The sequence below is a fragment of the Halteromyces radiatus genome (genome assembly GCF_025201355.1).
Source record: "Halteromyces radiatus strain CBS 162.75 chromosome Unknown BX664scaffold_10, whole genome shotgun sequence".
In the NCBI taxonomy this organism is placed as follows: domain Eukaryota; kingdom Fungi; phylum Mucoromycota; class Mucoromycetes; order Mucorales; family Cunninghamellaceae; genus Halteromyces; species Halteromyces radiatus.
The window spans coordinates 167,127-192,004 of NW_026251696.1; the positions used below are offsets into that span (position 1 = coordinate 167,127).

General features: G+C 34.3%; 12 protein-coding genes across 12 annotated transcripts; 5 read left to right on the forward strand and 7 right to left on the reverse strand.

Moving 5' to 3' along the window:
• The first annotated feature begins 799 nt into the window (after positions 1–799).
• BX664DRAFT_342473 (uncharacterized protein) lies at positions 800–3,512 on the forward strand. The gene is made up of 8 exons (XM_051547147.1): positions 800–1,263; positions 1,330–1,742; positions 1,827–1,928; positions 1,997–2,393; positions 2,472–2,479; positions 2,557–2,585; positions 2,648–3,244; positions 3,310–3,512. Exons 1-8 carry the CDS (start codon positions 872–874, stop codon positions 3,403–3,405), a joined length of 2,034 nt encoding a protein of 677 aa, XP_051396196.1. The 5' UTR covers positions 800–871; the 3' UTR covers positions 3,406–3,512.
• A 538-nt stretch (positions 3,513–4,050) lies between these two features.
• Positions 4,051–5,226, forward strand: BX664DRAFT_342476 (uncharacterized protein). The gene is made up of 2 exons (XM_051547148.1): positions 4,051–4,712; positions 4,781–5,226. Exons 1-2 carry the CDS (start codon positions 4,098–4,100, stop codon positions 5,144–5,146), a joined length of 981 nt encoding a protein of 326 aa, XP_051396197.1. The 5' UTR covers positions 4,051–4,097; the 3' UTR covers positions 5,147–5,226.
• Positions 5,227–5,714: 488 nt separating this feature from the next.
• BX664DRAFT_286746 (uncharacterized protein) lies at positions 5,715–8,024 on the forward strand. The gene is made up of 2 exons (XM_051541718.1): positions 5,715–5,908; positions 6,005–8,024. The coding sequence occupies exons 1-2, from the start codon at positions 5,748–5,750 to the stop codon at positions 7,839–7,841; spliced, it is 1,998 nt and encodes a 665-aa protein (XP_051396198.1). The 5' UTR covers positions 5,715–5,747; the 3' UTR covers positions 7,842–8,024.
• Positions 7,997–9,027, forward strand: BX664DRAFT_342479 (NAC domain-containing protein). The gene is made up of 3 exons (XM_051547149.1): positions 7,997–8,046; positions 8,351–8,830; positions 8,898–9,027. Exons 2-3 carry the CDS (start codon positions 8,351–8,353, stop codon positions 8,910–8,912), a joined length of 495 nt encoding a protein of 164 aa, XP_051396199.1. The 5' UTR covers positions 7,997–8,046; the 3' UTR covers positions 8,913–9,027.
• A 759-nt stretch (positions 9,028–9,786) lies between these two features.
• On the forward strand, positions 9,787–11,350 carry BX664DRAFT_367138 (uncharacterized protein; the record flags this gene model as incomplete). The annotated part of the gene is made up of 2 exons (XM_051548552.1): positions 9,787–11,117; positions 11,215–11,350. The coding sequence occupies 2 exons, from the start codon at positions 9,787–9,789 to the stop codon at positions 11,348–11,350; spliced, it is 1,467 nt and encodes a 488-aa protein (XP_051396200.1).
• A 778-nt stretch (positions 11,351–12,128) lies between these two features.
• BX664DRAFT_342481 (uncharacterized protein) lies at positions 12,129–14,182 on the reverse strand. Its single transcript, XM_051547150.1, has one exon. The coding sequence runs from the start codon at positions 14,119–14,121 to the stop codon at positions 12,148–12,150; it is 1,974 nt and encodes a 657-aa protein (XP_051396201.1). The 5' UTR covers positions 14,122–14,182; the 3' UTR covers positions 12,129–12,147.
• A 763-nt stretch (positions 14,183–14,945) lies between these two features.
• Positions 14,946–16,027, reverse strand: BX664DRAFT_342482 (60S ribosome subunit biogenesis protein nip7). The gene is made up of 5 exons (XM_051547151.1): positions 15,902–16,027; positions 15,747–15,833; positions 15,488–15,626; positions 15,236–15,376; positions 14,946–15,162 (listed from the first exon to the last, which is right to left on the reverse strand). The coding sequence occupies exons 1-5, from the start codon at positions 15,955–15,957 to the stop codon at positions 15,043–15,045; spliced, it is 543 nt and encodes a 180-aa protein (XP_051396202.1). The 5' UTR covers positions 15,958–16,027; the 3' UTR covers positions 14,946–15,042.
• A 161-nt stretch (positions 16,028–16,188) lies between these two features.
• On the reverse strand, positions 16,189–17,512 carry BX664DRAFT_342484 (uncharacterized protein). The gene is made up of 2 exons (XM_051547152.1): positions 16,983–17,512; positions 16,189–16,869 (listed from the first exon to the last, which is right to left on the reverse strand). Exons 1-2 carry the CDS (start codon positions 17,494–17,496, stop codon positions 16,268–16,270), a joined length of 1,116 nt encoding a protein of 371 aa, XP_051396203.1. The 5' UTR covers positions 17,497–17,512; the 3' UTR covers positions 16,189–16,267.
• A 427-nt stretch (positions 17,513–17,939) lies between these two features.
• On the reverse strand, positions 17,940–19,266 carry BX664DRAFT_342485 (uncharacterized protein). Its single transcript, XM_051547153.1, has 2 exons — positions 18,726–19,266; positions 17,940–18,644 (listed from the first exon to the last, which is right to left on the reverse strand). The coding sequence occupies exons 1-2, from the start codon at positions 19,240–19,242 to the stop codon at positions 18,034–18,036; spliced, it is 1,128 nt and encodes a 375-aa protein (XP_051396204.1). The 5' UTR covers positions 19,243–19,266; the 3' UTR covers positions 17,940–18,033.
• A 539-nt stretch (positions 19,267–19,805) lies between these two features.
• On the reverse strand, positions 19,806–21,100 carry BX664DRAFT_369150 (uncharacterized protein; the record flags this gene model as incomplete). The annotated part of the gene is made up of 2 exons (XM_051548602.1): positions 19,806–20,446; positions 20,587–21,100. 2 exons carry the CDS (start codon positions 21,098–21,100, stop codon positions 19,836–19,838), a joined length of 1,125 nt encoding a protein of 374 aa, XP_051396205.1. The 3' UTR covers positions 19,806–19,835.
• A 588-nt stretch (positions 21,101–21,688) lies between these two features.
• Positions 21,689–23,097, reverse strand: BX664DRAFT_380897 (uncharacterized protein). The gene is made up of 2 exons (XM_051548929.1): positions 22,528–23,097; positions 21,689–22,404 (listed from the first exon to the last, which is right to left on the reverse strand). The coding sequence occupies exons 1-2, from the start codon at positions 23,030–23,032 to the stop codon at positions 21,812–21,814; spliced, it is 1,098 nt and encodes a 365-aa protein (XP_051396206.1). The 5' UTR covers positions 23,033–23,097; the 3' UTR covers positions 21,689–21,811.
• A 299-nt stretch (positions 23,098–23,396) lies between these two features.
• On the reverse strand, positions 23,397–24,843 carry BX664DRAFT_342490 (uncharacterized protein). The gene is made up of 5 exons (XM_051547154.1): positions 24,642–24,843; positions 24,373–24,554; positions 23,867–24,201; positions 23,569–23,777; positions 23,397–23,482 (listed from the first exon to the last, which is right to left on the reverse strand). The coding sequence occupies exons 1-5, from the start codon at positions 24,762–24,764 to the stop codon at positions 23,429–23,431; spliced, it is 903 nt and encodes a 300-aa protein (XP_051396207.1). The 5' UTR covers positions 24,765–24,843; the 3' UTR covers positions 23,397–23,428.
• Between the last annotated feature and the right edge of the window lie 35 nt (positions 24,844–24,878).

Below are 24,878 nucleotides of genomic sequence, written 5' to 3' on the forward strand. Positions count from 1 at the left end.
TCTTGTGAATCAGATCTACGTTCCTTTTTCAGTGACTCAGCAATGAGGTTTTTTGATGTGACTATATCACAAGAAGGGATAAACATGATGTAACAATTACTCCATGTGAATTTGGTTAGGAGAAAATGGTTTTAGAGATGACAAAAAAAAAAAAAAAAAATGGGATTATTCATATTCAAAATTGAAAGAAGAATTGTTGAGAAAAACTTTAAAAGTGATTTTCGTTCCTTATAGATATATTTTTGTATCACTTTTTTTTTTCAGTGACATAAGATTTAACACTTTTGAAGTGACAGTGCGTAACACAGGGAAATTAGTATGGTTGATCCGATTATCGATGGTCAAAAAAAAAAAAAAGAAGAAAGAAGAAAGAAAAAATGTCAGTGCTTTTTTTTTTTGTAGTTAGTCATCTCTTTGTGTAATAAATCCTTTTCTTTTTTTTTTATGATATTTACTTTTTATTTTATATTGGAACAATATGATATTTAGAATGTTGCCAATAAGGAATCATCTTCAGTCTGATTAAATCTAGGGACAATCATCATCATCATCATTCTTTTTTTTTTCGTAAAAAGGGTTCAGTATTGAAAAGCACGGAGCTCGGTTAACACTAAAAAAAAAAAAAAGAAAAAAGCACGGTTGGGACATCCATAATAAGAAATATCACTTGGTTCATTCGAGTACTTTTTTTCTTTGCATTGACCACAGCCAAAATGTCACATGTAAAAAGGAGCGGATAATAAAAATTTTGTCGTTCCTCCTTTTTACTCGTGTTTCCTTTTATTTGCTTTTCTTTTTTTTTTTTTTCTTTTCTTTTCTTTTTTTCTTTCTTTCTTTCTTTTCATCTTCATTATATTTATAAATATATATCATGAAAAATTTTACTGTTGAAGTGGGTCCTCCTCAACCTAATGGTGGTCGTATTCGTCGATCTATTCTTGCTCCTGATGCTGTGGTTCGCGTTCCTGATACCAATGTTCATACTCTTTATGATGTACTTCAAAATAGTGTCAAGAAATATGGTGACAGAAAAGCTTTTGGTAGTCGTCGTTTGGAAAAAATGGTGGAAGAAGAAAAGGAAGTAACTAAATTTATTAATGGTGTTGAAACAAAGGAAAAGAAAACTTGGAAATACTTTCAACTTTCTCCTTATGAATACATTACTTACAAAGAAGTCTCAGATCGTGCTCATGCTATTGGTAATGGTTTTGCTGCTCTAGGTTTAGATCCAAAGGCAAAAGTGGAAATCTTTTCTGGAACAAAGTAAGTTTTTTAAAATAAATAAATAAATTAAATTAACCAACTCACACCTTTTTTTTTTTTGGGTAGTATGAATTGGTTATTGACTGCTCATGGTCTTTTTACTCAAAATATGACCATTGTTACTGCTTATGAAACTCTTGGAGAAGATGGTTTATTACACTCTATGAATGAAGCTGAAGTACAAGCTATTTATACTACATCTGATTTATTACCTGTTGTCTCTCGTGTTGCTAGCAAATGTCCTAGTTTAAAATATGTAGTTTATTCTGGTGATATTAATACTGAACTTGCTTCTTCCATCAAATCTGCTCAAATTCAAGATGTTGTGACTTTGGATGAACTTATGGAAACTGGCAAGAAATTCCCTCGTGAACCTCGTAAACCTGAACCTGAAGATTTGTGTTGTATCATGTATACAAGTGGATCTACTGGTAATCCAAAAGGTGTTTGTATTTCTCATAAAAATATTGTATCAGCAAGTAAGTGTTTCATCTTTTTATTTATTTATTTTATAAACATTGATAACTCACTATTTTTTTTTTTTTTTTCGTTGTTGAATTTAGTTGCTGGGGTTAATATCTTATTGGGTCGTGTTGTTTCTACAAGTGATAGTATGATGGCTTATCTTCCATTGGCTCATGTATTGGAATTCACTGTTGAAAATGGTAAAAGGAAAAAGATACTAGTGAAAAGAAAAAAAAATGGCTCATTATTTTATTTTTATTATTATTAGCTTGCGTTTTTTGGGGTGTCACTTTGGGTTATGCGTCTGTGCGTACATTGACTGATGCATCTGTACGTAACTGCAAGGGTGATATCAAGGAATTTCGACCTACATTGATGACTGGTGTACCTGCTGTATGGGAATCTATTCGAAAGGGTATTTTGAATAAGATTAACTCAGCTTCTCCTAGTGCGCAAAAGATATTCAACAAGGCTTATTCGACTAAATCTTGGTTATTTGAAAGAGGAATGCCTAGCAAGATCCTGGATACTGTTGTATTTAGTAAGATTCGTGAACAAGTAGGTGGTCGTTTACGTTTTGCTCTCTCTGGTGGTGCTCCTATCTCTTTGGAAACTCAAAAGTTTTTATCTGTCTGTATCTGTCCTATTTTAGGTGGTTTTGGAATGTAAGTGAATGATGATGATTATATATAGATAAAAACAAAAAGAATACCGAATGATTCTTTTTTTTTTTTAATTAATAGGACTGAAAGTATGTTAAAAGGATAAACAAAATGTGATAAATGAATCATGATTCTAATCCTCCTCTTTTTTTTTTTTATTATTAAGGTTGTGGTATGAGTACTGTGATGGCACCTGTAAGTGATTTATCCCTATTACTATCATGATGAATTTATGATTTAATCTCCTGATACTTTAGGATCAATTTGGTTATGGACATGTTGGTGCTCCTGTTCCTTGTTGTGAAATCAAATTAGTAGATGTTCCTGATGCCAATTACTATTCTACCAATTTCCCTAAACCTCAAGGAGAAGTCTGGGTACGTGGTCCTTCTATTACTAGTGGATATTTCCGTCAAGATAAACTCACAAAGGAAACAGTTACAGAGGATGGATGGTTACAAACAGGAGATATTGCTGAATGGAATGAAAATGGTACACTCTCTATCATTGATCGCAAGAAGAATTTGGTGAAGCTCAGTAACGGTGAATATATTGCCTTGGAAAAGCTGGAATCTGTGTACAAGAGCTGTCTATTTGTCAACAATCTCTGTGTCTATGCTGATTCTCTCTCTGCTAAACCTGTGGCTTTGGTAGTACCTGTGGAAGCTTCTGTACGTAAATGGGCTACTGACAACAATGTGGCTGAAAAGGATTGGGAAAAACTTTGTTTGGAACCGAATGTACGAAAAGCTGTATTGTCTGCATTGCTTGCTCAAGGAAAAGAAGCTGGTTTGAAACCTGCTGAAATGTTATTTGATATCTTTTTATGTCATGAAGAATGGACTACAGATTCTGTAAGAATTAAAAAAAAAAAAATAGAAAAAAAGGATATTTATATTTTTATTATTTGAATGAATAGGGACTTTTAACGGCGGCTCAAAAGATTAAACGTCAAGACATCAATAAACGTTTCAAAGAACAACTCGATACCATGAATAAATCACAAAAAGTTTAGTTTAGTTTCCTTTTTCTTTTTTATTATTATTTTTCTTCCTCTTTTATATTCATCAATTTACTAATAATAATATTAATAAACGCTTATTTTTCGAAATTGAAGATTTGTGTGCATTATTGATCTTTTTGAGAAAGTGTGGACAATTGATTTGATTGGAAAATATGAACTACGGATTTCTTTTTTGGGAAGGTGAGATTTGTAAAATTTAATTGTTATTATCATTATTATTGTTGAGAAGTGACGGTAATTATCAATCGTCATTGCAAAGGAAAAAAAAAACAACAACTTGATAGATTTTTATTTTGTAAGTGTGAAAAGGTTGGAGTGATACCAATAATCTAAATATAGATGAATAGTTATTAGGTGATAAGTAAGACTTTAAGCAAACCTCTTTTTATGTATCCACTCATAAATATTATTTTAATACTCTTTATTATTGAAGTAACCCTTTTCATTCATATTAATTTTGGTTACTTGGATGATCCATTTTCAAAAGTAAAATTCGTATTACGATATGAAAGCTATTCCTTATTTGAGAGTGACCTGGATCAACAAAAATAAATGGTTGTACGAACACAGTTCGGCCTTTTCTTATATTTCCTCTCATATGAAAAAAAAAAAAAAAAAAAAAAAATTGGATATTTTCTTCTTTCTTTTCTCTTATTTTCTTCCCTTTCCTTTCATTCTATATTATGTATTATATTACTCTTCTTATATTATTGTGTATTTCTTCCATAAACTGTTTGAACTTTATCATTCCTTTACCTAATACTCTAATCATTGCAGGCACAAGTTCTTTTGTGACATGGGGTGGTTTGGGCAATGCTACAGCTACCAACTTGTATCTCGCTAATGGACCCACAACAGATCAACTGACTATTATCAATATTTTTGGTCAGAATCTACCTAGTTCAACAACTTCCATGTGGATCACCATACCAAAGGATGCTCCAAACGACAACACCTATTTAGTATTAGAAGGCAATGATACACCTCCATCAAGAGCCACTGTTCCTCTCACTATTTCCTTTGGCGCAACAACTACTCCATCAGCAGTTCCTACTGGTCCTTCATCATCATCATCATCATCGATACCCTCATCCTCTGTCAAAGCAACCTCTTCATCGATTGTTCCATCCTCTTCTTCTTCTTCAGTCAAATCGTCTTCCTTCTTTTCTTCCCATACATCATCATCGAATGATCCATCTTCTACTCCTTCATCAAGCCCTTCATCCTCCGACAGTGAAGTCTTGTCATCAGGTCAAACAGCCGGTATCATTGTAGGTGCTATAGGCGCTGCTGGATTGGTAAGTTTTTTTTTTTTTATTATTTATTTTATTTTTTAAACTTGTATATTCATTCATCTCTTTATTAGACTCTTGCAGTGATCTTTTTTATTCGACGAAAACGACGACATGGAACACAAAAGAGGAACACGGAATTATTCAATGAAAAGGGAAATGATATGTTAGGACGACAATATGGATATGATGATCAACACTATAGAACGTTACCATTTGAATCAGCCCAACTACCAGATCAATCGTCTTATGCAAGAACTCCAGTCACAGATCCATTCAATCCACCAGTGTACTATCCCATGAAATCTTTGGATACAAGCAACAAAGAACATATATCATCAAATACTCAATTACCTTCATTTGCCCCATCAACAGAATCAATACATAAACCTGATGAAGCAACCTTCGCCGATCGTCCTGACAAACCTCATACCAAATAATTGTTTTAGACATCAATGTAGTTTTATTCCATTACTGTATCATCTTTCAATAAAGTTGTATTCTCTATTTTATTACTGTATGAAATCAATTTGAAAATCAAGTGTTATGTGTGTCAATTTTACATGTTATCATATCATAGATTACTGTGGAAAATATATTGACATTCAGTACAATTCGATGGTAAATATATATTGTACATAGTGATTCCTTAAAAATAATATGTTTAAAGAATGGTTCATAAATACTATGTACGCGTTTCTCGTTCAGAAATAATAATGCTTTGACCTGTTATCATAGGAACTTTATAAGGAAATCCTTGTCAGTGTACGTGGGGGTAGTGAAAAAAGCAAGTCATCTAAAGTCGAGCCATATTGTAATAAATGTCATTTAAAATAAAATAAACCATATCCAAGTCAAATTTACAGCATTGGTTAAGGTAGTAAAAACATCATCCGCTCTTTTTTTTTTTATGTATGTATTTGACAACAATGCTTTTCGGACAGTGAATATTTCCTGTTTCCTTTTCACTCTTGAATCCATTCTTTTTTTTTTTTTTTTTTTTTTTTTGAAATCTTTCTTTTTTTCCCTTTTCTTTTATTCATGGGTGTTGCAGGTTTATGGGATATCATTTCTCCTGCTGAAAAAAAGTATTCCTTGGAAGAACTTGCTTTAGATCATATTGATCGATACAACAAAAGACTCCGTGTTGCTATTGATGTATCCATATGGGGGATTCAAGCACAATCAACTCAAGGTGGACTGTAAGTTTCAATTGTAAAAATAAAAATAAAAATAAAAAATACATAGTTAACTTGGATTATTTTCTTTTTTTTTTTTTTCTTTAAAATATCTATTAGACTTCGTACCATGTTTTATCGCTGTTGTCGACTTTTTAGTTTAGGGATTCGACCAGTTTTTGTATTTGATGGAGACCAACGACCGGCTTACAAACGAAATAAGAACATTAACACAAGTCAAATCAATACAACAGAACATCATTTATTGGTTGCTATGCTCAAATTATTCAACTATGCTACCTGGCAAGCGGCTGGAGAGGCTGAAGCTGAGTGTGCTGTACTTCAACGACTAGGCTATGTGGATCTTATTTTTACAACGGATGTGGATGTGTTTTTATTTGGAGGACAACGTATGGCTCGCAAATGGCCATCTGCTGATTATGAACCTATCTCTTGTGTGGATATCGATTGGATTCAAGAAACAACAGCTTTGGATCGAAGTGATTTGATATTTATGGCTCTCTTTGGTGGTTCGGATTATGGTTCTGGGGCGAATCGCATTGGCATCCATTACGCTCAAGCGTTGGCTAGACTGAAATATCATTGGGGTTTTCTGGATACGATAGAAGAAGCAGTTAACAACAAAAATAATAATAACCTCACGCATGACGATATTGAAATTCAATTGCAACAGATGCTGGATGATTTACAACATGAATTGAGCACCAATCAATTAGGATATTTACGTCGACGAAAAAGCACCATTGACCTGAACACACTGATTGATCATGAACAACTGATATCATTGGCAAAGGATTGGATTCATCCAAAGACTGCTATATTGGATGCAACTCATATTGAAGCTGCCAAAACCATGAACTTTTTATTGAACGATGAACATGTGACTCCTGATTTTGTCTCTCTTGCCAGCTTCTGTCAGGTCCAATTTGAATGGTCAAAGGCTGTGACCATCGACAAGTTCGCCAGAAAAATATATCCCGGTTATATGCTTCAACGTATTCTTTATCAAGCAAAGCAATCCATACGTCATCCTGGATTATCACAACAACAAGGACATCATCATCATTTACCACGGCAACATCTGCATCCTTTTTTCGACAAGTATTATTATAAGCATAATAAATTACATGCGAACAGCAATGTCAGGCAAATGGAAAAGACACCTATGGATTTATATCGTATTCATTCAATGGAGGCTGTCTCCCGAAGGAAACATGGCACCCGTTCACAAAAACTATCTCGATGTCGTGTGGAATGGCAATCTACTACTTTGGAAACGTTTTTGATCATGGTGAAAAGGGAGTTACTGGACGATATTGGATGTAGCGTAGACAGTACTCAAATGACTAGTATAACTCAGGCTGAACATGTTGATGTATCTCCAGAAATGAATTTTTCTCAAGATATTGATAGCCTTGGATCAACCAGTAGTATGTACAAACGGCAGGATTCCGAAAATGACGATCTTATTGATCTTACAGCTGAACGATCATCATCATCATCATCACCACCATTATCAGTAGCGCCAGCCATAGGTCCACCAACAATCAAGAAACTTACAACGTCTACATCATCATCATCTTCTAAATCAACCACGACGAATATTACCAACAAATCAGAGAAAAATTGGATGTATGATTATTGCAACCCGAAGAAATGTTGCCGACAATGGATTGGATTTAGATTGTTGCGTAAAGTATACCCTAGAATGATAGAGGATCATCTGTTATCAGCAAAGTCCAAACGACATCGCAAGAACACCAAATTGGATGAACATCAAAAGACATTGGAAAGTTATATTATCACAAGCAGCCAATCCTGTGTCAGCGATGATGATATCATAAGCAACGACGATTCATTTAGCAACGACAATACCATTCCATCACAAAAAAGAACGACTCAAACAGCTCTTGATGATTATTTATTCACATCTTAGAATACCTAGATATCTTTTTATTATTCTTTTAGCTCTTCATTAAAGTAAATAAAAATCATTTTGTTTGTATATGAGATGTCAAAAAATGGGCGAAAAAATTCCCACTTTGATTCCCCGACTCTTTTTTTTCGTTTCTCGTATAGTTTAGACGTTGTGTTTAGAGTCCCCTTTTTTTTTTTTTTTTTCTTCCTACAAGTTTATCAATGTAAGTTGACACACCGTGATGCGCCAATAAAAAAAAAAATAAATGAACGGAACCATACTGCCGAAAGAAATAGATACGAACATATGAACGATTAGATGGATGGATGGATGGATGGATGGATGGATGAATGAATGAACTGGATGATACGACATGATTCTTTTCATTTTGACAACAAGGACATGGAACCATTAGGCAGTATGGGTTCCGGAAACGAATGGACGAAATGAACCGATATAGTTTTTTTTTTTTTTTTTTTTTTTTTCATCAACTCATTTTTTTTTTTTTTTGTATGTATATGGATTAGATGTCTGCCCACGAAGAAAAGCCTGTGGAAACTCAAGTAGAAACCGCCCAATCCCGAGGTGAAAAGAAGGCTCGTAAGGCTATCTTGAATCAAGGTTTGAAGCAAGTGGCTGGCATCAACCGTGTCACCTTCACCCGTGCTGGTGGTATTGTGTTTGCCATTGCCAAGCCTGATGTCTACAAGAGTGTCAACTCTGATACCTTTATTGTGTTTGGTGAAATGCAAATGGAAGACATGCGTGCTCGTGCTCAAGAAGCTGCTGCTCAACAATTGGCTGCTGAAGCTGCTGCCAAGGCCGATGAACCTGAAGCTGCTGAAGCCTCTACTGCTGTCGAAGAAGAAGAAGATGAAGAAGAAGTCGATGCTACTGGTATTGAAGAAAAGGATATCGAATTGGTCGTTGGTCAAGCTAATGTCTCTCGTAACAAGGCTATCAAGGCTTTGAAGAACAATGATAATGATATTGTCAATGCTATTATGGTAAGTTTTTTTTTTTAATGGCATTATTTGGAAATACTCAATTTTTTTTTTTGCATGATGCATTTAGGAACTCACCATGTAATGATACTCCCACCATTAAAGATTTAGTATAGCTTTTCCTTTTTTGTCTTCTTTTTTTTTGGTTTTTCCCATTTTGTCTATCAATGTTTTACAATAAAATCTTCATGTAAAAATAATATTGTTATTTTTTTTGGACGTTGAAGTTTGAACAAAGTGGATGATTGAATGTCAATATGGTAATCACCTTTAGGATGAAAAAGCATCTTTTGCTCTTTTTGCATTAAATGAATGTGTTTTAGAAATGACTTGTTGAAATTAGATGACGATCATCGATAGACTTAGAAACTAGATACTCTGTTCTAATGATGATGTTGGTAATCCCGTAGTACTGATGACCGTATTGCCGACAGTAATGATGATGGTGAAAGTGACGATGGTACTGCTGACGACAATGACGCTGATTCTACAGAGATAATTATCATCATGAAGAATGATCGTAACCGACAAGTTGGATTTACTAAACTCCTTTAAGCTTAAAAACCTATCAATCATTGTGAGTCAATTTAAATTTTTGCCCGTACATGAAAGCGGGGATTACTCCGCGATCTTTTTTTTTTGAAAATTGACTCATCCTTTCTTTTTTTTTTTCTTTTCTCACTCGTTTATCTATTATGCTGAAACGACTTTTAATTCAGCCTGGCATTAGACAAAGATTGACATGTCGTTTATTTTCAACTACAAAGAATGAACCAAAGGTAAATGGGTGACATTCTATATTTAATAACCAACTCATATATGCATTCTTTATTAGGAATCAAAAAGTGAAAATCAAGATGTCAGGGTATTTGGAATAAAAAAAAAAAAAAAAAAATGACAAGTATTGACCAACTTTTCTTTTTTTTTTTTTTTTTCTGTAGGAACTTTTGGTGAATTTAATGAATACCTCACCTAGCAAACGAGAACTTCAACAATTCTTAAAACGATATGTACCTCAGCAGCAACCTTTCGAACGTCCATTGGGATATACCGACAACAAGACAATGGGTATACTGTCTCCGAAAGAATATGTTTCTGATCTATTGTCACCTTCATACACTAATCAAATTGCTTTAACCAAAGTCCAAGGACCTTTTGCGAAAATGGAATGGCAGGCGGTGGGCAAGACTCTGTACAAACTTCAAAAACTTGGATTAACTTCTATCGTGGTGACAGACAGTTTGGCATGGAAGACGGATAAAGTCTATTCTCTCAAAGAAAGGGGGCTTATGATGGTGCGTGAAAGTATGGCTTTAGTGGAAGCCATAGAGAAAGCGGGTGGTCGTGCTCAATTGATCTATGGTGGTGGTGTACTGGAATACAACAATGAATTGGATGTCAATTTGGACTTTATCTATCCTGCACTCAACAATCAACAAATCCCCATCATTATTCCCATGGTACAACAACAACAACAACAACAGTTAGAAGATCGTACCGATTTGCATCAACCGGATGCCAACGATGTGATGATCGCTTTGACACAAAAATTGGTTAGCAAAGGTCAATTTGATCCTCGACTGACAGCACCGTCTAAAATTGTCGTTATCAATAATGAAGGTGGCATTCCCAATCATGAACATCTTGGCAATACAGCACACAGTTTGATCAACGTCCAAGAAGAATACGATATCATTGTCAATGCATTCCAACAACAACCTTCGTGGCAATCCAGTCATCCAAGCGCATTGCCCAATCTCAACATGATTCGATCGTGTCTTGCTCAGTTACCTCCAACAACATCATCAGCAGTGATTGTACCTTCGTCTTCTTTACCCTCTGCACTGATCGCCAACCTGGTTACCGACAAGCCATTATACTCTTCTTCATTACCCATCGACAACAAGGACAACATCCAACGGGTCAATCAGTCAAAAACAACGGTTCTGCGTCACGGCATCAAGATACACACTTACACACGATTGGAAGAGTTGGATTTACCACGCCTAACAGCATTATTGGAAGCAAGCTTCAATAGGAAACTGGATGTGGATGCTTACTACAAACGACTTGATCATCATTTGGCAGGGGCCATCATCGCTGGCGATTATGAAGGTGCTGTCATCATGACAAATGAAAACTCACATCATCCTATGTATTATCTTGACAAGTTTGCCATTGCTCCTACCAGTCAAGGCATTGGATTGACAGACATTCTTTGGAAACGCATGTGTGATAGTTATCCTGAACTTTTATGGCGAAGTCGAAAAGACAATGGTGTCAACAAATGGTAAAAAAAAAAAAAAAAAAAAAAAAAAAAAAAAGGAAGTTTTTTTTTTTTTTTTTATTATTTTTGATCACTTAATTTTTTTTTTTTTTATATATAGGTATTTTGAACGATCCAATGGATACCTACGATTACCGGATTCTAATTGGGTGTTGTTTTGGCATGGATCCAATGGTCATCAACAACTGAAAGCATATACCAAGATTGCCAAGGATATTCCCGCCTCTTTTGTATAAACTTTTTTTTTTTTTTTTACATACACACATAGAATAGATTGTACACTTTATTCAATAATAAATGACGGAAATAAGATATCGCAAAAATAGGAACTAAAATATATAGTAAGGATAGAAAATAGATGACAGAAGAAAAAAAAAATAAATAGTTGACGCAAAATCAAATGGAGAATATAAGAAGAAGAAAAAAAAGAAGAAGAGTGGCAGTAGTTCCATTGAGTATAAGAGATTTTGAATAATAGAAAAATATATAGATATGTTTAGTCAACATATCCATTTTTTTTTTTTAATATTTCATTTAACTTACCTGTATAAATACATCTCATGAAGAAGTGATAACATATTTTTAAATGTTGCTGTTTACAGGTTGATTATTCACTTTGAATTGGAAACACCAAAGGAAGATTTCAAAAAAAAAAAAGAAGAGAATGATTAATATACCGTATCATCATCAATCATCAATCAATGTGTTTTGACATATTCTAGAGCGATATCTAACAAAAAAAAAAAAAAAAAAAAAAAAAAAAAAAAAGAAAACGTTAATGCGACATCCATTTTGGGAAAGACCGATATTTTTATTTTATAATATCATTATTTTCTCGACAAGAAAACTTTGAAAACATTGTCTTTTTTAAAATCTATTGATTCCTATTTATCATTCAAAATAAACTTTTGTTTTTATATACAGTAACAGTATGGGAAAATAAACATCATTTTTTTTTTATTAAGAGCACATAGGATATACTACAAAGAAGAACTATACAAACAGATATATACTAAAAAAAAAAAAAAAGGATTCATCGATGCATGGGATTTTCATCAATAAATAAAAGACCATTGCTTTGCTTGGGACTAAAGTAACGGAATCGGGTTTTGGGAGGAGTTCGATGCTTGATGTCAGAATTATGTTGGAGGACATTTGTAGAAAAAGAGATTTGTTGACCTGATGATTTTCGTTTTTTCATACAAGGTTTTCTGTGATGCTTAGTTTTGTTGTGATACTGAATACGTTCCATAAGCCATTCTTCCAATTGTCGAAAGTTGCTGTTGTTACATTCTCGTAGTTCATATGTATGTTGTACTAATGTCAGAGAGGATTGCAAAGCTTGTAATAAAGTGTCCTTGGTCCCTACTTGGTATAAAATCCGTTGCCTGATACTACTATTATCTTGTATTCGATCCAAAAAGTCCAATGCTACCGAGATAATTTCAGCCGCACGCCATAATTCGTCTCGATCAAATCCACATCGTAATACCAAAGGATAATCCATAATACAGTGGTGGAAAATAGTCAACTGATCCAAGGCTGCTTGTAAGCAAATGTTGAGAGATCGCCATTGAAGAAAATGAGTAGCATCCATGAGATAATTATCATCATCAGGAATATAGAGTTTATGTAAGATGATCCGAGTGGCATTGAATTCCAGATGGACACGTGCACGAACAAGGGAAATAGCGCTTGCATCATAGGGTACATTGGATTGTAAATTTGAAGGTAAATGTTGTAAAAATTGATCTAGTTGAGAGTCGAAGGTAGCTAGTAAATCGTAATCGACAGCCGTATTATCATCACTTGTTGAAGTATAGTGATGTTGTACAATATCCGCTTGCATTCGCCATATCGAGAGACAATGTTCATTGACCAGGATACCATATTCGGATGCACCGTCGCAATCAAATGACCATAACCGTGGAACCCGTATACGTCGAGATGATTCATTATCATCTTGCAAATAAAAAGGCATAGTTGTCGAGCTACCAGAAGATGATACTGCAAAATCATTCATCCAAGCCATCCACCAGAGTCGTGTATCCAATTCGGCTTTCCAAATATCATCCTTGTTATCATCATCATCATCCCCTGGTCGAATTTGTAGAGATTGAAGAGCTTGAACCGCCATTGACATATAAATCGCTTTCTTTTTTCTATCCACTCTGTAGCTCATCAAGATGATCCCCATAATATCGAATCGAGTGATAGCATTGTCATCATCATCAAAAAGTACTTGTTCCAAAGTGTGCTTAGCAGCGTTGAAAAAGAATTCTTCCATATCGCGTATCTTGGTAGGATCACGTCGCATACCTTCCAAAGCGGGTGGATATTGATGATGAGCAAACATATGTTTGAGTGCAAAACAAGCAATAGCATTGACGATAACGGAATCCAATCCTCTTGGTTGATCCATGATTGCCAGGATTTGTTGCCTAGGGAAGACAGGGAAATATCGAACCCAACAATCAAAGTAAGTATGAATACAAGCAAACACTGTCTGTTGTCTGAGAAGCATTTGTTGAAAAAACATGGGTATAGATTCAGAACCTCCTCCATTGATGTATAGTTGACCTAGTTCATAGAACCGTTGAAATAGATTGACAGGTTTGTTGCGGTATCGTTTGTTGCGAGGTACTAATTGACCGGATGAGGTTGATGAAGTTGTAGTTGATGAGGAAGGTGAAGTTGGTTCCATAACAAAGGATAAAAGATAATTCCTTAAACGAGCAATATCCGTAAAGTTGGTATCGAGACGAAGTCCATAGTCATTCAAACAGATACTGATAGTAGGTGGTATATTCTGTAATAGTTGTTGTTGTTGTTGATAATAATAGGGTTGGTCTTTTTCACAAGGGTCTGATATATAAAATGGTTGTTTATATTCAAGTGGAGTATCAGGAGGTGTAAGAGCGACGGTAGAATCATATGTAGACAAGTCTTCTTCCTCATCAAGAGATATTGAAGACCATGGTAAATATGATTGAGTTGAATGAATCATGTTGTATCATACTTTACATACATATATATATAAAACAAGAAAGAAAGAAAGAAAGAAAGAAAGCAAAAAAAGAAAAAGAAAGGGACAAGAGAACAAAAAAAAAAAAAAAAAGACTAATGAAAGATAGATAATTCGGTATTTGAATTATTAGGATTTGGTGGTACAAAAAGCATATCAATGATAATAATAGTATGACTATAATTGAATGACACCATCATAAATATATATATTTATATATATTTATAATGAGTTTTGTTTAATTATTTTTATATCTTTTTCAGCCAAAGGTTCATAAAGAAATATGGTCAATATAGTTAATCCCATTCCATATAAAAAGCAAATCCATTCTAAGGTTTGATCTAATTGAAGATATAAAGATATCAAATAGATAGACATCGGAGCCTCTGATAAAAAAAAAAAAAAAAAAAAAAGAATAAATATGATTATACAATCATCTCTCTCTCTCTCTTTTTATATATTTTACCAAACCAACATATTTAAAGGAGTTGACATTCTTCCATCTTATTTTTACTCCTTATTAGAATCAACTGTTTTGATATCTATCAATAAAAAAATAAGTGAAAATCATTATTCATGTGTCACATTCACTAAAATCTTATGATGATTGATCCCCTACGCCCCCTTTTTTTTTTGTTATTATAAAGAGATAAAATGATTAAATTATATAATATATATATAATGTATATTATATATATATATGTTATGTGAATTGATGTAGAATTATGATGATGATCAATTACTACCAGACTCCCTAATTTTTGATTCAAAGCTATCACACAGTATGATGTACAGTCATTCATAAATAAGATAGACAAATGCGTTTATTTTTATTGATATGTATGATAAGATAATAAAAAAGTATGAATTACATAAAAAGAAAATGAATAGTAAAAATAGACCTTAAAATAAAGTATCTTCGGATCTGAGGTATTCACCCACATCTGCTTGGTGGAAGGTAATAATATCAGTAGGCTGTAATTTCTTCATATCCACAGTTGATCTTGCTGTCACACCAAAACCCTATAAGGAAAAAAAAAAAAGAAGAAGAAATCATTATCTATCCCTACTATTTCTTTCTTTCTTTCTTTCTTACCAGTGGACTATCTGTCATGGAAAACACAACTACACCGGTGTGTTCTGGAGTGTCATCAGTAATACGTCCTAAATGTGCCTTCACCACATTGTTGCCATATAAGAAAGGCATTTCACCATTGGGTTTGATCCAGATTTTGTGCTATATATATATATATATATACGTTCATCAAACGTACAAAAAAAAAAAAAAAAAAGGTCAATACTCTAGGGTCAATACTCTACACAGATCATTTTTCCCTATCCAATATACCTTTGCGTATTGTGCCAAATAATCCAATGCTGTAATGTGAAGTGTGAATTTGCCAGTTTTTGTGAATTTACCAAAACATACACCCAAAGAACCTAATTGATCTCTTCCTACACTGACAGCTACTCGCATCATACTTTCACTATTGTATCAAAAAAAAAAAAAAAAGAGGATCACATATAGGTTAGTCTTTGATTCTTATCCTTTTATCAATAAATCACTATTAATGTATCCTTCTTTTTTTTTCATTCCTTCAGTTTACCTAAGATAATACACCTTGTTTTTATGAAGTCGAAAACAATAGGTTTCATCAGGACGATCGATCAAGTGTTTGATATTGGCACCAATACTATATTCAAAAAAAAAAAGTTGAGTAAGAATGGAATCAATAAAGTTATTTCTCCATTAATCACTTACTATTTAGCAAGCTTTTCGAATAGAGTGGTAGTTTCTTCGTTAGTAAGAGGTCTCATGTTATCAAGGAAAAAGAAAAAAAAAAGGTGTCGGTAATAGAAAGAAAAAGAACAAAAAAAAAAAAAAAAAAGATGCAATGCTTTTTCATCCAACTACTTCCAAGTCAAGCCACAGTCGGGAATTGAAACACAAGCTTGAATAAGGGGCAGTTCGTTTATGGAGATCATGCAAAACACTGATGACAATGATGATATTATTCAATATCATCATCACAAAATCATCCTACATTATTGTAAAAATAATTAAAAAAAGGTATATATTTTATTTGATTGAAAATAATCTACAGCATTTAAAGGTATATAACACTAACTAATTGTTTTTGCTGTAAGGAGGGAAATCGATGTAGCCAACAGGTCCAGTGGAATATAAAGTAGGACGATGATACGGAGCAATCGGCCAGTTGTTGCGTATGCGTTCCACCAAATCAGGATTACTGGTGAAAGCTCTACCTATAGCCACCAAATTATTGGGTGATGTTTCAGCACGATGAAAAGAAGATTTGATATCAAAAGTATAATGACCAGCAGAAATAAAAGGACCAGACCAGAGAGCACGGAAAGGGTCAAGTGTATCCACCTTCTCACCTTCTTCAGGACCATCTAGCAAAAGATTCACACGAGGTTCGATGTAGTGAAGATACGCCAATCCAGGGTGGGTTTTTTCAAGTTGTTCAGTAATGTAACTCCATGTAGCAACAGGTGTATCATCTTCCATATCTTGAAATTCAGACCAAGGACTAAAACGAATAGCAGTCTTGTCATCACCAATAGCCTTTGCCACAGCATCCACCACTTCTAACGGGAATCGAGCTCGATTCTGTATTGACCCACCGTATTGATCAGTACGTTTATTACTTGATGTATTGATGAATTGATCCAAAAGATAACCATTGGCAGCATGAATCTCTACGCCTATCAACGCAGAAATAGATATATGTTATAAAAAAAAAAAAAAGGATGAATAAAAATATCAATGATCAAAAATAATTCATTATTAGTATTTCATTTTTTTTTTTTTTTTTTACCATCAAATCCTGCAGCAATAGCGTTTTCGGCAGCACGAACGAAATCTTGAGTGATGGATTGGATTTCTTCAATTTCCAAAGCACGAGGGGTTTCATAGGGAAACCCCACATAAGAGATACCTTTCACAGCAATTGGAGAGGCTGACACAGGAGGATGATTATCAGGGAACATATAAGCAGGTGATGTTCGACCATGATGAAAGATTTGAAGAAAGATGATTGCGCCCTTATCATGAACAGCATCCGTCACTTTTTTCCAAGCCTCGATTTGTTCAGTTGTATAGATACCAGGTGTTCCAGGATAACCACCAGCATCGTGTGAAATAACAGTGCCTTCTGCAATAAGTAATCCACCTGGAGTAGAACGTTGTTTGTAGTATTCGACACTGTCATCAGTGGGCTTGTGGTCGTCATCATTTCGCATTCTTGTCAAAGGAGGAAGCACAATTCTATGTTGTAAAGTATGTTTTCCGATCTTGATGGGAGTGAATAAAGTAGGAGTAATGGAAGGCATTATTAAAAAAAAAAAAAAAAAAAAAAAGGTACGTGCAAAGAGATAATAATAAAAAAAAAACAAGTGTGGAAAAAAAAAGAGAAAAGAAGAGAATTATCCATCTTTTATAGCATGATGCTTGCCATGTTGAATCCCCGCACATGATGTAATTCAATCAATCGATAACATTGATGATTAATACAAAAAAATTGAGAAAACATTATGTGGCTCTATAATATCATTTAAGCAAAAGAAAACATCAGATGATATCTTGGTGATCGTTAATAAAAAAAAATTGGTAAGTTTGTGCGTCTTCTTCAGTCCGCATTGACACTTATTTGCTAACGAACGCATAGAAAAATCAAGTCGGATATAATTTATCCGCTTTTCTTTAATGGATAAAACCTCTCCATACATTAGATTTCTCATCATTTCATGTTGAAAACAAAAAAAAAAAAATCAATTTTTATTAGTGGATATTAAAGAAAAAAAAATACATATACTAAGAGCATCTAAATAAACTATTAAAAGATAAATATCTAATTCTATTAAATTAAACTAATTGTCTTGATTGTAAAAAGCGTAATCAGTATAACCTTCAGGTCCAGGGGTATAAAACGTAGCACGATTGTAAGGAGTGAGTTTCCAGTTGTTGCGAAGGCGTTCTACTAAATCAGGGTTGGCGATGAAAGCTCTACCTACAGCCACCAAGTTATTGGGAGAAGTTTCAGCACGTTCGAAAACAGACTTTGGATCATAAGTGTAGTTGCCAGCAGAGATAAAAGGTCCAGACCAGAGAGCACGGAAAGGATCAAGAGTATCCACTTTTTCACCTTCTTTCACTTCAATAGGAGCATCACCAAAGAGAGTAACACGAGGTTCAGTAAAGTGGAGATAGGCCAAATCAGGATGAGTCTTTTCAAGTTGTTCAGTAATGTAACTCCATGTAGCAACAGGAGTATCATCCTTCATATCTTGGAATCCAGACCAAGGACTGTAACGAACAGCAGTCTTATCATCACCGATCGCTTTTGCCACAGCATCCACTACTTCTAGAGAAAATCGGGCACGATTTTCAATAGATCCACCATATTGATCAGTACGTTTGTTGCTTGATGTATTGATAAATTGATCCAAAAGATAACCATTAGCACTATGAATTTCAATACCTATAGGTGATCAGAAAAGAAAAGAACCACTTAATAAAACAAAAAGCTACACCCTTCTTTTTTTTTTTTTTTTTTTTTTACCATCGAAACCAGCAGCAATTGCATTCTTGGCAGCTTGAGCAAAATCTTGAGTAATAGACTTGATTTCTTCGACTTCCAAAGGACGAGGTTTTTGATAGGGAGCACCCAAAGGCGAGGTACCTTCAATAGAAATATCAGAAGCAGATACAGGAGTTTGATTATCAGGCAAAAGGAAGGAGAATGAAGCCCGACCAAGATGCCAGAGTTGAAGATAAATAATACCTTCCTTTTCATGAACAGCATCCGTTACCTTTTTCCAAGCTGCAATGTGTTCATTAGTATAAATACCGGGAGTATGAGGATAAGCACCAGCATAAGGGGAGATGGCAGTCGCTTCAGTGATTAGTAATCCACCAGGAGTAGCACGTTGCTTATAATATTCAACAACTTGTTCAGTAGGATTGCCATTGTCATCAGCACGCATTCGAGTCAAAGGAGCTAAAGCAACTCGATGTTTCAAAACATGTTGACCAACTTTGATAGGCGTGAATAAAGCAGTTGTAGTAGCAGAAGGCATTATAAAAATTTGACAGAAAAAAAAAAATAAAAAGGGAAAAAGGAGAAGAAAAAAAAAAAAAGAGAATTTATAAATTCAGGACAAATGAAATTCAATTTCCGGTTGCTTATGAGTGGGTGATTTTTGGAAACTACTGGATAATCTGTATCTCAATCTGATCATTACAAATGCATTGATGAAGATGACGGTGATGACTGATACTCCCTAATGACGACTGTAAACATGGTAAAAAAAGGTCATTCATAATTGAATACATCATTTAAAATGCAATAATCACAAAAAATATGCTGAAAACTGGTGGTCATTTCATTTGATTACTAATAGTGGATGTACTATTATGCATGAGCCATCATCATATTATCCATCAATACATTTTTCGTCATCCTTCGTTCGCCATTTGTTATCGTAAATTCCTCATGATCCAATCATCCCATTATCCCATCATTCCGTCATTGCATGACCGCATTATTTCATTATCGCATCATCGATAATTACAAGGTAGGAAGATCATACCATAAAAAAAAAAGGTAGATATGTATATGAATGTAACAATGGTAATAAAATTTATTGATGATATCTAAAAAAAAATAAAACTAATCCGTTGCATTGTAAAAAGAATAATCGGTATAACCTTCAGATCCTGAGGCATGAAAAGTAGCACGATTGTAAGGATTGAGTTTCCAGTTGTTGCGGAAACGTTCCACCAAATCAGGGTTGGCGATGAAGGCTCTACCTATAGCTACCAAATTGTTAGGAGAATGTTCAGCACGATCGAAAGCCATGTTTGCACCATAAGTATAGTTGCCACAAGAGATAAAAGGTCCAGACCAGAGAGCACGGAAAGGATCAAGGGTTTCCACTTCTTCACCCTCTTCCACTTGTTCCAGACTATCGGCAGCGGGATTAGAGCGAGGTTCAACAAAATGGAGATATGCCAAACTAGGATGTTTCTTTTCGATTTGTTCAGTGATGTAGCTCCAAGTAGCAACAGGTGTATCATCCTTCATATCTTGGAATCCAGAAAAAGGACTAAGACGAATGCCAGTCTTATCATCACCAATAGCCTTTCCAACAGCGTCCACCACTTCCAGAGTGAATCGAGCGCGATTTTCGATAGATCCACCATATTGATCAGTTCGTTTGTTGCTTGATGTGTTGATGAATTGATCCAAAAGATAACCATAGCCACTATGGATTTCTACACCTATGGAATGATATTTATAAAGAAAGAATAGGATGAGTAAAAAAAAAAAAAAAATATGATCCAATCATTAAGCAATATCCTTTGCCACTATTCTCTCTCTTTCTCTTTTTTTTTTTTTCTTTAATCCTTTTTTTTTTCACCATCGAAACCGGCCGAAATCGCATTCTTGGCAGCTTGAGCAAAATCTTGAGTAATAGATTTGATTTCATCTACTTCCAAAGGACGAGGTTCTTCATAAGGAGTACCAAACTGCGAGATACCTTCAATAGCAATATCAGAAGCAGATACAATAGATTGATTATCAGGCAAAAGAGAAGAAAAGGTAGTACGACCAAGATGTAAGAGTTGAATAAAGATAATGCCACCTTTTTCATGAACAGCATCCGTTACTTTTTTCCATGCCTTGATTTGATCGTTGGTAAAAACACCAGGAGAATGAAGGTAGCCACCAGCAAAAGGAGATATGGTAGTAGCTTCAGTAATCAATAAACCACCAGGAGTAGCACGCTGTTTGTAGTACTCAACAACTTGTTCAGTAGGATTACCATGATCATCAGCACGCGCACGAGTCATAGGTGACAAAACAACTCGATGTTTCAAAATGTATTGACCAAGTTTGATTGGAGTGAATAAAGCAGTTGTAGTAGAAGACATATCTTGTTTGAAGTTGTAAAAAAGTGAAAAAGAGTAAAAAAAAAAAAAAATAAAAAAAATAAAATAAAAGGGTAGAGAAAAAAAAAATAAAGTAAAGAATAAAGAAAAAGAGAGGCATGAATTTACGAAATGTCCAAATTTATACATTGAATCATGCGTTCAAGGTCCGAAGGGTTCCTTGTAACGGATGAATTATGTCAGTACCTGTCAGCACTTGTCAGCAACAATATCGGCCAATATATTCCGAAGTCATGCAAATCATATTACAATTTCTGTCAACGTCGATCAATATACTTCAAGATCATTACAATATTCATTAGTTTTTTTTTTTTTTTTTTTTTTTTTTTTTTTTTTTTTTTTTTTTTTTGGAAGGTAATAAAAAAATGAAATGATCGATTGAGCCTGTGATTGACTCTACATAACCTACTAAATTGCATGAATCTTATGCATGGTGACAGATGATGACATGTGATAGAGTATATGGAACTCTTACAATGATAAAAATGCCAAAGATGAATGGATGACAAATGACGCTATGATGATATACGATGGATGACAGTTTTAAAAAGAGAGAAGACGTAAAAGAATAAACAAAGACAAGCTAAATATATATGTTTATTTTGTTCCTTTTTAAAAGTAAAATTCTAAAAGTCAATAAAATAAAACAAAAATATCTAAACTATTATACAATAAGATAAGAATTCTATCAAACTAATTTTTTTCATTGTAAAAAGGATAATCTATGTAACCGACAGGACCAGGGGTGTAAAAGGTATCACGATCGTAAGGATTAAGTTTCCAGTTGTTGCGGAAGCGTTCCACCAAATCAGGATTGGCGATGAAGGCTCTGCCTACAGCCACCAAGCTGTTGGGAGATTGTTCCGCACGATCAAAAGCCATCTTTGCATCATAGGTGTAATTGCCAGCAGAGATAAAGGGTCCAGACCAGAGTGCACGGAAAGAATCAAGCGTATCCACCTTTTCACCTTCTTTTACTTCATCAGGAATAAGAGGTTCAACAAAATGGACATAGGCCAAGCCAGGATGGGTCTTTTCGAGTTGTTCAGTAATGTAACCCCACGTAGCAACAGGAGTATCATCCTTCATACCTTGATAGCTGGAAAACGGGCTAAAGCGAATAGCAGTCTTATCGTCACCAATGGCCTTTGCAACAGCATCTACTACTTCTAAAGGGAATCGAGCACGATTTTCGATGGATCCACCATATTGATCAGTACGCTTATTACTTGATGTATTGATAAATTGATCCAAGAGATAACCATTAGCCCCATGAATTTCAACACCTGGATGAATGATCCCAAAAAAAAAAAAAAAAAAAAAAAAAAAAAAAAAAAAACGTTATTGATCTGGATTATTTGATTTCCTTTTTTAACACACACATATATATATTTGTAAGCGCTAATTACCATCAAATCCGGCGATCATCGCGTTTTTAGCAGCTTGAGCAAAACCTTGAGTGATAGCTTTGATTTCTTCCACCTTTAAAGCACGAGGAGTTTCATAAGGAAGACCAATATCAGAAGGACCTTCGACCGGAATATCAGAGGCAGATACTGGAGGTTGTTTGTCAGGTAAAAAGGCAGAAAAGGTAGTGCGACCAAGATGCCAGAGTTGAAGATAAATAATACCTTCCTTTGCATGGACAGCATCCGTTACTTTTTTCCAAGCTTGAATTTGATCATTGGTGTAAATACCGGGAGTATGAGGATGTCCACCAGCCAAAGGATTGATCCATGTAGCTTCTGCGATAAGTAAACCACCTGAGGTAGCGCGTTGTTGGTAGTATTCTACAACAGTATCTGTAGGGTTTCCTTGATCATCAGCACGATAACGAGTCAAAGGGGCTAAAACAACTCGATGTTTCAAAACTTGTTGACCAATCTTGATAGGAGAGAATAAAGTAGATGGCATCGTAAATAAAAGAGTTTTAAGTGATAGAGAGAAAATGGAAATAAAAATGTAAAGAAAAGAAGATCAAAAAAAAAAAAAATGAAAAAAAAATTGATTTTATATTGGATCAGAGCATGACCTATTTTTCCGTCTCCGGAAAGACTTGTAAGATCTTTGTCAAAACCCAAAAAAAAAAAAAAAAAAAAAAAAATACTGCGGATAAAAATAATACCGTCTTACTCATCCGTCTTCAGCCAATAATATTCACAGAAATAGAACCGCAGGAGTAGATAATGGAGAAAGAAGCACATCTTTATTGAAGTAAAATATAAATAATGAATTTTCCCTCCCTAATGACAAAAAAAAAAAAAAAAAAAAAGGAAGAGAGAGAGTCTATAAAAGGAATTGGTATGTACACTATGAATGATCAGTCCGCAACTTGTCCAATTGGAATGCATGAATCACAGTAGCCTATATACATAATAGAAATCAAGCATTAGTTAAAAAAAATACTTTCTTTTTTTTTTGTATTAAATAAATAATCTGAGTATATTTACCGGTTTCTTGCTCCATCCTAGTCGCGTGATGGTATCTTTAGCAGCATTGGTATTTGATTTATTGTCATCTTGTATTGTAAGTTCAGGTAATCTTCTGATTTCTGTTCCATTCTGAAAGAGGACCAAGGTAGGAAGATCAAAAGAAGCAGGATCTCGACTTACGCCAAATTCTTGAGCAATATCAGTATAGATATCAACATCAATTTTCCCTTTTAATGAAGGTAATTAAAAAAAAAAAATGTATCAGTATATCACCATGTTACCATTTATTTATTTGATCCTTTTTTTTATTACTTACCAAATTTGATATGACTGGCATCATATTGTAAAGAGAGTTTAGCCAAAACAGCTTCAAAATTCAGGCACGAAATGGACCAATTAGCATAAAGCATCACCACCCAGTATTTGACATTGTTATTATTATCATCATCGATTTCGGTAATCCTTGGACCTTTGATTTCATTGATGGGAACCGTTGATGTTGTTGAAGATGGTGATGATGTAGTTGTTGAAGACGATGAGGATGTTGGTTTCTTTTTGACAGGACATACTTTGTTACGAAAGGAAGATTCAGTCAGTTCGATCAATTTTGTTGGTCCACGGTACCATGGTTGAGGAAATATAGTCGACAGCCTATGAAAAAAGAAAAAAAAAATTCAGTAAAAAAGTCGTGACAAGGAATCATTCGACTTTATCCAAAAATGGATGTACACACACACACACATATATAGACATATATAATGACATAGCATCGATATACATTTCTTCATCATCATATCTCTTTATTCGAATTCCACAACTTACACTATCCATCCGACAATGTAGGATATTGTTTTCCATATACCAGCATTCCAGTAAAGAGACCACAATGTAAAGACTTTGGTATACAATATCAAGACACTTGTCAGTTCTTCGGCTGTTGAGGCCATCACGCACTTCCATATACCAAGACCAACCATCAACAAAAGAGCGTTACTATCGACATCCTATATAAAAACACACGTAAAAAAAGAAAAAAAGAAAAAAGAGTTAGACGATTGAGTATCAATATAAAAAAAAGTGAGAGGACATACAGTAAGAGGACGGTTTTGAACAAGATGAAAAAGACGATAAAATACAAGAAAGGAGCCATATACAAAGTGTAAGACATAGTATGGATGAAATAGTCGTTGACGTAGTTCCTGTAAAGATGTCATTATGATGTGAATTTGTATAAAAAGAAAAAGAGAAAAGAAAAGAAAAAGAAAAAGGATAGAAAAAGAAAGAAAAAAAAATTTATTGTCGGGCTCAAAAAAAAAATGTTGGTCATG